The following is a 14,467-nucleotide window of genomic DNA, read 5'->3' as shown; positions in this document are numbered from 1 at the left end:
TGGTGTCTGGATACAGAGTGTGGACAGATTGGATACATCATGCTCACTACACTTAATGGCAAGCAGATGGCACCAACTCACCCTCTTCGTAGGGAGTGTACTCTACGTTGTAGGTGCCATCACGGCGGTCGGTGATGACCGCGTCGGTAACGGATCCAGATGGGTTCTGGATCACGGTCTTGATGTGGTTCCCTCCCGTCTGGTTCAGAGCTCTGGCGTCTACCGTGAAGTCTGTGGTCGCCTCGCGGAACACGCCTAGAACACAGAACATTAACAAATCTATAAACACAGGCTAAGAACACAGAACACGCCTAGAACACAGAACACGCCTAGAACACAGAACACGCCTAGAACACAGAACACGCCTAGAACACAGAACACGCCTAGAACACAGAACATACACAGAACATGCCTAGAACACAGAACATGCCTAGAACACAGAACATGCCTAGAACACAGAACATGCCTAGAACACAGAACATGCCTAGAACGCGCTTAGAAAGGTTATTATATCAAATTAAAACTATTCATGAAACAATTTAGTAAACTGAGATAATAAACAAACCCATTATCTTTGAATCCAAAGCTCACTAAAATAAAATGACCATCATGAATTGTGTTTAGTTTTTTCTCCTTAAATCTAATGGCCAATGCTTTTTTTTTTTCTACCTTTATGGGGTTTTCAAGCTTCTAAATGGGGCAGGTAAATGCTGCCAGAAGACCGATGTCTCAAATCGGCCTAGCTTGAGCATCTATCACTAGCCAACAGGGAAGAAACCCACTAGGGAGCTAGCCTAGCCAAAGGACACCATACTTTGTCCCTAACTCTAAAACATATATTTTTTTTTAATGAAAGAAATGTTTTTTTTTTTATACAAACAAATCAGGTCTGAAAATAAACTAAACTTCAAACTAGAAAAACCGAATAGAAATAAAAAAGTATATAAAAACACAAAACTACAACAACCTTGATGCCTAGAACACAGAACACACAGCAAGAACGAACTCTGACCTTTGCCCTCCACTCCCGGTCCGAACACGCGGATTCCACTGGCGTCGACGGCCGGCTCCACTGTGAGGCGGGCGGGGAAGTTGGGTACATCCTGCCCCCCGTAGCGGATGGTGAGGGTGTAGGAGCCGGGGTACAGGGGGATGTAGGTGATGGTGTAGGTTCCGTCTCCGTTATCCTGGATGTGGACCTCTGCCTCTGTCCCGCTGTCACTGATGATCTCTATGGTCAGCTCAGCTGGACCTGCGTTGGTACAGTCCACCACAAACTCCCCAGTCTCTCCCACCTTGGCACGCTCCAACCCTGGGCCAGAACACTTCACCTGACAGGGGGGGGGCGCACAGGAAGTATTTAATTGTACTGTGAACACTATGCTGTATTATGTGCATATGACAAATAAACTGATTTGTTTTGATTTTATAATAAAGGTCTAGTCAAATATCAAGTCATTTGAACTAGGCTTAGAGGTCAAGGGTTAGAGGTCATGTTTACCTTGGTGGCATCAGTAGGGGGGTAGGCGGTGGGTTTGAAAGGGGATCCTGGGATGGGAGCGCAGTCATAGGTCAGCTCCACCTGGTATGGCCCCGCCTCTCGAGGGATAAACTTCACCTGACTGGTCTCTGGTTTAAGCCCCGGTTCCACCTGAATAATTATATTAGCATTAAATAGAATAACGAGGACAATTATTTGTATAGCACATTTGGTAAATTGTTTGAGGCCCAAAGTGTTGAACAATGAACATAGAATTAGGATAAACTACTGTTGAAACAGAACAAAGCAATCAAGCTCAGTACCTTGCAGGTGACAGGTTTCCCAGAGGGCCCTGTAACCTTAGCTCCCACCTTCCCCTGGCCTCCTGCTCCCTTGGACTTCACGGTCACTTCCTGGTCCTTACCCACTGTTATCTCTACAGAGCGAGACAGATACAGGAAGAGAGGATGCTTAGACACTACTACACTTGAACAATGACTAAGTCGCTCAAAAATCTAATGGCATAGAGGGCCATTATCAGCCACCATCACTCCTGTGTTCCAATGGAATATCTACATAGGAGTACAGAGGCCCATTATCAGCAACCATCACTCCTGGTTCCAATGGCACGTTGTGTTAGCTAATCCAAGTTGATCATTTTAAAAAGGCTAATTGATCATTAGAAAACCCTTTTTCAATTATGTTAGCACAGCTGAAAACTGTTGTTCTGATTTAAGAAGCAATTCAACTGGCCTTCTTTAGACTAGAGTATCTGGACCATCAGCATTTGTGGGTTCGATTACAGGCTCAAAATGGCCAGAAACAAATACCTTTCTTTCTGAAACTCGTCAGTCACTATTCTTGTTCTGAGAAATGAAGGCTATTCCATGCGAGAAATTGCCAAGAAACTGAAGATCTCGTACAACGCTGTGTACTACTCCCTTCACAGAACAGCACAAACTGGCTCTAACCACAATAGAAAGAATGGGAGACCCTGGTGCACAACTGAGCAAGAGGACAAGTATATTAGAGTGTCTAGTTTGAGAAACAGACCCCTCACAAGTCCTCAAATGGCAGCTTCATTAAATAGACTGACGAGTTTGAGAAGAAAGTTTTGTTTCTGGCCATTTTCTAGATCACCATCTATACTACAGATCCTATATCACCATCTACACTATATACTGTAGTGGTTCTTGTACATACTGTCTCCCAGTCCATCAACTTGTATCTTGCTGAGGTCGAGGCTTGGAGCCACAGGGATGGAGAAGGGGCTCTTGGGAATAGAATCTCCTCCGTAGGTGACGGCCACTCCCAGAGGCCCCTGCTGGATGGGGGTGTACTTGACCGTGTGAGTGTTGTCATGGTTGTTAATGATCTCAAAGTCCTTAACAACCTCTCCTTTAACCGGGCCGGAGAACACCGCGTCCAGCTTGGCTTTACCTGCAGCCTTGGTGTTTACTGTGAAGTGGGTCGGCTTGGTCAACTCCACACCTGGAGGAGGAGGAGGAGGGAGGAGAGGGAGGAGGGAGGAACCCAAGAAAGGATTCATTATTGGTATCGTGTATGTGAAGGCTGACTAACTTCCTGTCTTTCATAGCTTTTGAGTGTTTAGCGCGTGTTCGTGTCTCACCACTGCGGTTGAGTCCAGGTCCCTCGGCCTTGACCTTGCTGGCGTCGTGTGATGGGTCAACTTTGATCCTGATGGGAGTCATGGGGATGGTCTGGAACACAGAGAGGTGGTGTCACACATTCTATCAAGGAAGAAGTCAGCCAACATTAACAGGAGCTGGAGGTCTGGAACACAGAGAGGAAAGAGACACTCCTACCACCATGACGGGTTTGCCACACTACCATAAACACACTCTACCCACCTGGTCAGCAAACAGCACCATGATGGTGTAACTACCGGCGCCTGGCAGGGGTGTACTACCATAAACACACTCTACCCACCTGGTCAGCAAACAGCACCATGATGGTGTAACTACCGGCGCCTGGCAGGGGTGTACTACCGTAAACACACTCTACCCACCTGGTCAGCAAACAGCACCATGATGGTGTACTACCGTAAACACACTCTACCCACCTGGTCAGCAAACAGCACCATGATGGTGTAACTACCGGCGCCTGGCAGGGGTGTACTACCGTAAACACACTCTACCCACCTGGTCAGCAAACAGCACCATGATGGTGTACTACCGTAAACACACTCTACCCACCTGGTCAGCAAACAGTACCATGATGGTGTAACTACCATAAACACACTCTACCCACCTGGTCAGCAAACAGCACCATGATGGTGTAACTACCGTAAACACACTCTACCCACCTGGTCAGCAAACAGCACCATGATGGTGTACTACCGTAAACACACTCTACCCACCTGGTCAGCAAACAGCACCATGATGGTGTACTACTGTAAACACACTCTACCCACCTGGTCAGCAAACAGCACCATGATGGTGTAACTACCAGCGCCTGGCAGGGGTGTACTACCGTAAACACACTCTACCCACCTGGTCAGCAAACAGCACCATGATGGTGTAACTACCAGTGCCTGGCGGGGTGTACTACCGTAAACACACTCTACCCACCTGGTCAGCAAACAGCACCATGATGGTGTACTACTGTAAACACACTCTACCCACCTGGTCAGCAAACAGCACCATGATGGTGTAACTACCAGCGCCTGGCAGGGGTGTACTACCGTAAACACACTCTACCCACCTGGTCAGCAAACAGCACCATGATGGTGTACTACTGTAAACACACTCTACCCACCTGGTCAGCAAACAGCACCACGATGGTGTAACTACCAGCGCCTGGCAGGAGTGTACTACCGTAAACACACTCTACCCACCTGGTCAGCAAACAGCACCATGATGGTGTACTACCGTAAACACACTCTACCCACCTGGTCAGCAAACAGCACCATGATGGTGTAACTACCGGCGCCTGGCGGAGTGTATTTAACGGTAAACGTGTCGTTGTCGTTCCTGATGATGTCGAAGTCGATGTCTGCCTCCGCCGGTCCCACCACACCTGGAGAGCACTTTATACCAATACTGATGTCACCTGGGGGGAACACACACACACTTTATACCGATACTGATGTCACCTGGGGGGAACACACACACACACAGTTAATACACTGATGTCACCTGGGGGGAACACACACACACACAGTTTATACCGATACTGATGTCACCTGGGGGGAACACACACACAGTTTATACCGATACTGATGTCACCTGGGGGGAACACACACTTTATACCGATACTGATGTCACCTGGGGGACACACACACACTTTATACCGATACTGATGTCACCTGGGGGACACACACACACTTTATACCGATACTGATGTCACCTGGGGGGAACACACACACACACTTTATACCGATACTGATGTCACCTGGGGGGAACACACACACACACTTTATACCGATACTGATGTCACCTGGGGGAACACACACACACACACACACACTTTATACCGATACTGATGTCACCTGGGGGGAACACACACACACACAGTTTATACCGATACTGATGTCACCTGGGGGGAACACACACATATATCAGCTGTACAATGACATGGCAAAGATACAAGTGGGATCGCACCGGAAGACAGCGGGCCGATTTAGCGTATGCATTAAATATTTTGGGATTCAGATAATTCTCACATAGGAACTTCATTCGGAGGAATAATGTTTGACATGCTTTTTACAGTGTATTCGGAAAGTAGTCAGACCTCTTGACCTCTGTGACATGTTAGCATGATAGACCTCTTGACCTCTGTGACATGTTAGCATGATAGACCTCTTGGCTTGATCCAGATGAATTCAGACCCTGTGACATGTTAACATGATAGACCTCTTGACCTCTGTGACATGTTAGCATGATAGACCTCTTGGCTTGATCCAGATGAATTCAGACCCCCTGACATGTTAACATGATAGACCTCTTGACCTCTGTGACATGTTAGCATGATAGACCTCTTGACCTCTGTGACATGTTAGCATGATAGACCTCTTGACCTCTGTGACATGTTAGCATGATAGACCTATTGGCTTGATCCAGATGAATTCAGACCCTGTGACATGTTAACATGATAGACCTCTTGACTTGATCCAGATGAATTCAGACCCCCTGACATGTTAACATGATAGACCTCTTGGTCTCATTATGTTCCATAGTGTGCTCTTACATATGGAGTACATCTACATTCTGAAACACACATTCACTTAATCAACAAAAAGAATCTCTCAAAAGCATCTTTTAAACTTTAGTGTGCTGTGATTGGTCAATGACCAATGTCAATTTCTGTTTAAAATGGGTCACATCGTTAAAAGTACCAGAAAGCCCACTCTGGAAATTTGACATGTTTGAAGAGTATTTTGTTCCAAACAATATCTAAAATTAGCCAAATCGAAAAGGGTACTTTTGAGATATTCACATTAATAACGTAGAATAAACGTGAAGAGATGTATTTCAGGAAATCGACACTCTCCATATCTGATGCCAAGAGGTGTCATCCAGACAGGGTGGCTACTTTAACAAATCTCAAATAGATTTTGATTCGTTTAACACTTTTTTGGTTACTACATGACTCCACATGTGTTATTCTATAGTTTTAATGTCTTCACTATTATTAAACAATGTAGAAAACGGTAACAAAATTAAGAAAAACACTTGAATGAGTCGGTGTCCAAACTTTGGACTGTATGTGTTTTTGTCCAGGTGGGAGAGGGCAGTGTGCAATAGAGATGGCGTCATCTGTTAATCTGTTGGGGCGCTATGAGAAACGGAGCTGGTCCAGGATGATGGTGTTGATGTGAGCCATGACCAGCCTTTCAAAGCATTTCATGGCTACAGACTTGAGCGCTACGGGTCGGTAGTCATTTAGATAGGTTACCTTGGCGTTCTTGGGCACAGGGACTGTTGGTATTACAGACTGGGTCAGGGAGAGGTTGAAAATGTCAGTGAAGACACTTGCCAGCTGGTCAGCACATGGTCTGAGCACTACTCCCGAGTAGTACAGGGAATCAGAATTGGGCTGGTGTAGTATAAAGATCTTACCTTGACCTGCCTCAGCACAGTCCACAGTGAAGAATGTTGGTTCAAATGCCTTCAGCCCTGTTTTAGCCACACCAGGACCTGACACCTTCACCTTGTTAGGGTGGCAGCCTGCCCCGATAGTCATCTACACACCACACACCACACACCACACACCACACACACACACACACACACACACACACACACACACACACGAGAAAACGGTCAGGAAGAGTGTGTATGTGAAGCTGAAGTCCCCATTCAGCATTTATTCTGTATGGGTGCTCACCCTGAAGGGACTGTCCGGTATGTTGACCCCGCCCCAGGACGCCATGACAGTGTGTTTGAGGGGTTTCTTGGGGGTGTAACTGCAGGTGTACGTTCCATTTCCGTTATCCTTCACCTGGACATCTACTGGGGTTCCCTCACCATCCTAGAGAGAGACAGACAGAGATCCTGATATATTTCATCTACTTTGGTTTTTAGAATGAGATAAACACTAAATCGAAAAATAATTCTAGACAAGTGATGAACAACACACTACGAGGAGCTACAGGAGAGAAACAGGACAGAGGACAGGCTGCAGCTAGATCACCACGATCTGGACCGTCTCTATGACCATGTTCACCTGTACAGGGAGACGGTCCCCATTCTTGCCAAGACTCAAGGACGTCACTTTACACCGCAGCCCGAACTCTCCACCCCAGACCAGCACCCTGGACCCCCCAGGCCAGCACCCTGGACCCCCCCCAGCAGAGCTGAGACAACACCCCAGAGCTCCACTCAGGAACAGCGGAGCTGAGACAACACCCCTGGCCAGCACCCTGGACCCCCCCAGCCACGACCACAGCACCAACCTCAATGCCCACCACAGCTAGTGCAGCACAGACCACCCCAGCCCAGCTTCAGACCCACCCAGACGAGGCCTACCAGCCCCCTGCAGACCCACAGCCCAGCAGGCAGAGCTACACACAGGCTGTGAGGGGAGCAACTGGCCCAGCCTCCAACAAAATGAGTGACATTAAACAAATGCTGAGTCCACTATGCTCACGTGATAGGCCGAGGGTCATGGATGCTCACATGTGATAGGCCGAGGGTCATGGATGCTCACATGTGATAGGCCGAGAGTCATGGTAAGATGAGCACAAGAACTCCATCCTCACACTACACCCATGACACAAATCTTAAATCTTAAATGATAAACAAATTACATTTGCATAATAAGAGTTCACATTAATTGAAAAACCCTATTTTAATAGTTCTTGTTGAATTGTGAGTGTTTCTCATTTTGAAGGTAAAGAAAAAACAGTTATGAAATCTTTTTACGTTGCATGTTGGAATTTACAAAGGTTGAAGTCCTCTGCTTTTGGGCTAAGGAGCAGAAACCCAGACTTCCTGAAAGACATTGATGATGTTGATATAGTAGTACTACAGGAAACATGGTGCAGAGGTGATGTTTCCCCTGGCTGCCCACTAGGTTATAGGGAGGTAATCATACCATCCACCAAATTAAAATGAATCAGACAGGGCAGAGACTCCGGGGGAAGGCTAATATGGTATAAATCTGAACTAATTCAATCAAATTGATCAAAACAGGATAATTATTTCTAGTTAAAAATCAACAAGGAGGCCATCTTTACAGATAAAAAACATATTCCTCTGTGCCACATACATTCCCCCCCTCAGAGTCACCCTACTTCAATTAACAGAGTTTCTCCATTTCCTCCTCATACATTCCCCCCCTCAGAGTCACCCTACTTCAATTAACAGAGTTTCTCCATTCTAGAGGGGGAAATTAGTCACTTTCAGGCCCAAGGCAAAGTACCGGTCTGTGGAGACCTGAATGCTAGAACAGCAGAAGAACCAGACACTGTTAACATTCATGGGGATAAACACCTACCAGGAAGCACAACCTTTCCCTCCCCACAGAAACAACTATGACAAAGTGAAAAACAAAAACGGAGTACAGCTCGTGAAGCTCTGTGGAACACTGGGTCTGTACATAGTCAATGGTAGGCTGAGAGGGGACTCTTCTGTTAGGTACACCTACAGCTCTGTGGAACACTGGGTCTGTACATAGTCAATGGTAGGCTGAGAGGGGACTCTTTAGGTAGGTACACCTACAGCTCTGTGGAACACTGGGTCTGTACATAGTCAATGGTAGGCTGAGAGGGGACTCTTTAGGTAGGTACACCTACAGCTCTGTACGTAGTCAATGGTAGGCTGAGAGGGGACTCTTGGTAGGTACACCTACAGCTCTGTACGTAGTCAATGGTAGGCTGAGAGGGGACTCTTGGTAGGTACACCTACAGCTCTGTACATAGTCAATGGTAGGCTGAGAGGGGACTCCTATGGTAGGTACACCTATAGCTCATCTCTTGGCAGTAGTACTGTAGACTACTTCCTCACCGACGTCAACTCAGAGTCTCTCAGAGCCTTCACAGTCAGCCCAACCCTATAAGACCACAGTCAGCCCACAGTGTATCTGAGAAGAGCAGAACCCAACCATGAAGCATCACGGCCCAATAAATGACATGGTCCTAAACAGGCCTATAGATGGACAGACATCTACCACTGGCTGCATTTCCACTGACAAATACTCAGACCGAAGAAAATGTCTTTCCCCAAATTATCATTCAATACAAAGAATTTCAAACAATGAAAGAAAAAAGAAATCCAATATGTATTGGGTGAAAATCCAAAATGTGCAGTTTTGGCAGCCAAATATGTGTCCTCCTGCCACAACCGGAGGGACAGCCAAATATGTGTCCTCCTGCCACAACCGGAGGGACAGCCAAATATGTGTCCTCCTGCCACAACCGGAGGGACAGCCAAATATGTGTCCTCCTGCCACAACCGGAGGGACAGCCAAATATGTGTCCTCCTGCCACAACCGGAGGGACAGCCAAATATGTGTCCTCCTGCCACAACCGGAGGGACAGCCAAATATGTGTCCTCCTGCCACAACCGGAGGGACAGCCAAATATGTGTCCTCCTGCCACAACCGGAGGGACAGCCAAATATGTGTCCTCCTGCCACAACCTGAGGGACAGCCAAATATGTGTCCTCCTGCCACAACCGGAGGGGCAGCCAAATATGTGTCCTCCTGCCACAACCGGAGGGGCAGCCAAATATGTGTCCTCCTGCCACAACCGGAGGGACAGCCAAATATGTGTCCTCCTGCCACAACCGGAGGGACAGCCAAATATGTGTCCTCCTGCCACAACCGGAGGGACAGCCAAATATGTGTCCTCCTGCCACAACCGGAGGGACAGCCAAATATGTGTCCTCCTGCCACAACCGGAGGGACAGCCAAATATGTGTCCTCCTGCCACAACCGGAGGGACAGCCAAATATGTGTCCTCCTGCCACAACCGGAGGGACAGCCAAATATGTGTCCTCCTGCCACAACCGGAGGGACAGCCAAATATGTGTCCTCCTGCCACAACCGGAGGGACAGCCAAATATGTGTCCTCCTGCCACAACCGGAGGGACAGCCAAATATGTGTCCTCCTGCCACAACCGGAGGGACAGCCAAATATGTGTCCTCCTGCCACAACCGGAGGGACAGCCAAATATGTGTCCTCCTGCCACAACCGGAGGGACAGCCAAATATGTGTCCTCCTGCCACAACCGAGGGACAGCCAAATATGTGTCCTCCTGCCACAACCGGAGGGTACAGCCAACTATATGTGTCCTCCTGCCACAACCGGAGGGACAGCACCAAATTATTGCTGTGTCCTCCTGGTAAACCGGAGGGACAGCCAAATTATGTGTCCTCCTGCCACAACCGGAGGGACAGCCAAATATGTGTCCTCCTGCCACAACCGGAGGGACAGTCAAATATGTGTCCTCCTGCCACAACCTGAGGGACAGCCAAATATGTGTCCTCCTGCCACAACCTGAGGGACAGCCAAATATGTGTCCTCCTGCCACAACCGGTTGATGGTAATCCACTGTACACCACCACTACTATTATTGCTGTTGTTGATGGTAATCCACTGTACACCACTACTACTTATTGCTGTTGTTGATGGTAATCCACTGTACACCACTACTACTATTATTGCTGTTGTTGATGGTAATCCACTGTACACCACTACTACTACTATTATTGCTGTTGTTGATGGTAATCCACTGTACACCACTACTACTACTATTATTGCTGTTGGTCCCACCATTTACTTATGTATATTTTGACAATGTAAGTAATAATGAATTTGTCATGTAGAAAGAGAGAGACCCGTAGCATCATTGTTAAACAGGCTGTTGGTTTGGCCTGTCCTTCAGCGAATACAATGACACCTCCACTACCCCACCTCCACTACCGCCGCCCACACGCCCACCTCCACTACCGCCCACTACCGCCCACACGCCCACCTCCACTACCGCCCACCCCCACTACCGCCCACCTCCCCACGCCCACCTCCACTACCTCCCACACGCCCACCTCCACTACCGCCCACCTCCACTACCGCCCACTACCGCCCACCTCCACTACCGCCCACCTCCACTACCGCCCACCTCCACTACCGCCCACCTCCACTACCGCCCACCTCCACTACCGCCCACCCCCACTACCGCCCCACCCCCACTACCGCCCACCCCCACCTATGTACTTTAACACACTGGGGGTGATTTATCTACACGTACCTGTGCCAGGATGTTGAGGGCAGCATTCCCTCCCAGCTTGGCGTCAACGGTGAACTCAGTGGGTTTCCCCACAGCAAGACCGCTGCTCTGTAGGCCTGGGCCATACGCCTTCACCTGGACACAGCAAAGAGAGCATCACAGGTTAGCAACTGGAGGGTTGCCGGTTCAAAACCCAGGTTAGACAGAAAATCTGGTGAGATGAGCCACGTGGGGAGGGTTAACTATACCGGGGCCCACCCATGTGGAGCCACACCGGGAGCCACACCGGGGCCCACCCCTGGGGAGCCACACCGGGAGCCACACCGGGGCCCACCCCTGGGGAGCCACCCCACCGGGGCCCACCCCTGGGGAGCCACCCCACCGGGGCCCACCCCTGGGGAGCCACCCCACCGGGGCCCACCCCTGGGGAGCCACCCCACCGGGGCCCACCCATGGGGAGCCACCCCACCGGGGCCCACCCATGGGGAGCCACCCCACCGGGGCCCACCCATGGGGAGCCACCCCACCGGGGCCCACCCATGGGGAGCCACCCCACCGGGGCCCACCCATGGGGAGCCACCCCACCGGGGCCCACCCATGGGGAGCCACCCCACCGGGGCCCACCCATGGGGAGCCACCCCACCGGGGCCACCCATGGGGAGCCACCCCACCGGGGACCACCCCTGGGGAGCCACCCCACCGGGGACCACCCCTGGGGAGCCACCCCACCGGGGACCATCACGTTTCAACCTTAAGATAATAAAGTACTCTTCATTGTGTTAAGATTTTTTTTAAACATTACATTCAGATTTCACACACTGCCCTCAGGCCCCTACTCCACCACATATCTACAACACCCTGTGTGCCCTCAGGCCCCTACTCCACCACTACCACATATCTACAACACACTGTGTGCTCTCAGGCCCCTACTCCACCACATATCTACAACACACACTGCCCTCAGGCCCCTACTCCACCACTACCACATATCTACAACACACTGTGTGCCCTCAGGCCCCTACTCCACCACTACCACATATCTACAACACACTGTGTGCCCTCAGGCCCCTACTCCACCACATATCTACAACACACACTGCCCTCAGGCCCCTACTCCACCACATATCTACAACACACTGTGTGCCCTCAGGCCCCTACTCCACCACATATCTACAACACACTGTGTGCCCTCAGGCCCCTACTCCACCACATATCTACAACACACACTGCCCTCAGGCCCCTACTCCACCACATATCTACAACACACTGTGTGCCCTCAGGCCCCTACTCCACCACATATCTACAACACCCTGTGTGCCCTCAGGCCCCTACTCCACCACATATCTACAACACACACTGCCCTCAGGCCCCTACTCCACCACATATCTACAACACACTGTGTGCCCTCGGGCCCCTACTCCACCACATATCTACAACACACTGTGTGCCCTCGGGCCCCTACTCCACCACATATCTACAACACACTGTGTGCCCTCGGGCCCCTACTCCACCACATATCTACAACACACTGTGTGCCCTCGGGCCCCTACTCCACCACATATCTACAACACACTGTGTGCCCTCGGGCCCCTACTCCACCACATATCTACAACACACTGTGTGCCCTCAGGCCCCTACTCCACCACATATCTACAACACACACTGCCCTCAGGCCCCTACTCCACCACATATCTACAACACACACTGCCCTCAGGCCCCTACTCCACCACATATCTACAACACACACTGCCCTCAGGCCCCTACTCCACCACATATCTACAACACACACTGCCCTCAGGCCCCTACTCCACCACATATCTACAACACACTGTGTGCCCTCAGGCCCCTACTCCACCACATATCTACAACACCCTGTGTGCCCTCAGGCCCCTACTCCACCACATATCTACAACACCCTGTGTGCCCTCAGGCCCCTACTCCTCCACATATCTACAACACCCTGTGTGCCCTCAGGCCCCTACTCCACCACATATCTACAACACCCTGTGTGCCCTCAGGCCCCTACTCCACCACATATCTACAACACCCTGTGTGCCCTCAGGCCCCTACTCCACCACATATCTACAACACCCTGTGTGCCCTCAGGCCCCTACTCCACCACATATCTACAACACCCTGTGTGCCCTCAGGCCCCTACTCCACCACATATCTACAACACCCTGTGTGCCCTCAGGCCCCTACTCCACCACTACCACATATCTACAACACACACTGCCCTCAGGCCCCTACTCCACCACATATCTACAACACACACTGCCCTCAGGCCCCTACTCCACCACATATCTACAACACCCTGTGTGCCCTCAGGCCCCTACTCCACCACTACAACACACACTGCCCTCAGGCCCCTACTCCACCACATATCTACAACACCCTGTGTGCCCTCAGGCCCCTACTCCACCACATATCTACAACACCCTGTGTGCCCTCAGGCCCCTACTCCACCACTACAACACACACTGCCCTCAGGCCCCTACTCCACCACATATCTACAACACACACTGCCCTCAGGCCCCTACTCCACCACATATCTACAACACACACTGCCCTCAGGCCCCTACTCCACCACATATCTACAACACACTGCCCTCAGGCCCCTACTCCACCACATATCTACAACACACTGCCCTCAGGCCCCTACTCCACCACATATCTACAACACACTGCCCTCAGGCCCCTACTCCACCACATATCTACAACACACACTGCCCTCAGGCCCCTACTCCTCCACTACCACATATCTACAACACACTGCCCTCAGGCCCCTACTCCACCACATATCTACAACACACTGCCCTCAGGCCCCTACTCCACCACATATCTACAACACACACTGCCCCGGTGTGGTGGGCCCCGGTGTGGTGGGCCCCGGTGTGGTGGGCCCCGGTGTGGTGGGCCCCGGTGTGGTGGGCCCCAGGGGGCTCCCCAGGGTGGGCTTTCTTAACACACATACCTGTCCCCAAGTCCAGAACAGACTATGGGAGGCACACAGTACTACATGGAACTCTATTCCACAGTACTACATAGAGCCACGACTACATGGAACTCTATTCCACAGTACTACATAGAGCCATGACTACATGGAACTCTATTCCACAGTACTACATAGAGCCATGACTACATGGAACTCTATTCCACAGTACTACATAGAGCCATGACTACATGGAACTCTATTCCACAGTACTACATAGAGCCATGACTACATAGAGCCATGACTACATGGAACTCTATTCCACATCAGGTAACTGATACAGCAGTAGAATCAGATTTAAGA

The 14,467-nt window shown here is 50.3% G+C and overlaps 1 protein-coding gene across 1 annotated transcript in view; it reads right to left on the bottom strand.

Annotated features, from left to right (window-relative positions):
• Nucleotides 1-14,467, bottom strand: part of LOC115124244 (filamin-A-like) — a 92,015-nt gene that overhangs the window by 33,213 nt on the left and 44,335 nt on the right. Inside the window, exons 14-23 of the mRNA XM_065005111.1 lie at nt 11,194-11,307; nt 6,830-6,973; nt 6,562-6,685; nt 4,392-4,552; nt 3,111-3,201; nt 2,684-2,971; nt 1,804-1,916; nt 1,502-1,651; nt 1,013-1,331; nt 82-255 (exon numbers count right to left, since the gene is read on the bottom strand). Coding sequence (XP_064861183.1) covers nt 82-255; nt 1,013-1,331; nt 1,502-1,651; nt 1,804-1,916; nt 2,684-2,971; nt 3,111-3,201; nt 4,392-4,552; nt 6,562-6,685; nt 6,830-6,973; nt 11,194-11,307 — 1,678 coding nt within the window. The remainder of the gene's footprint in view (nt 1-81; nt 256-1,012; nt 1,332-1,501; nt 1,652-1,803; nt 1,917-2,683; nt 2,972-3,110; nt 3,202-4,391; nt 4,553-6,561; nt 6,686-6,829; nt 6,974-11,193; nt 11,308-14,467) is intronic.

The sequence above is a fragment of the Oncorhynchus nerka genome, linkage group LG20, assembly GCF_034236695.1.
Source record: "Oncorhynchus nerka isolate Pitt River linkage group LG20, Oner_Uvic_2.0, whole genome shotgun sequence".
NCBI classification, from domain to species: Eukaryota; Metazoa; Chordata; class Actinopteri; order Salmoniformes; family Salmonidae; genus Oncorhynchus; species Oncorhynchus nerka.
This window is presented reverse-complemented; position numbering and strand designations above follow the sequence as displayed.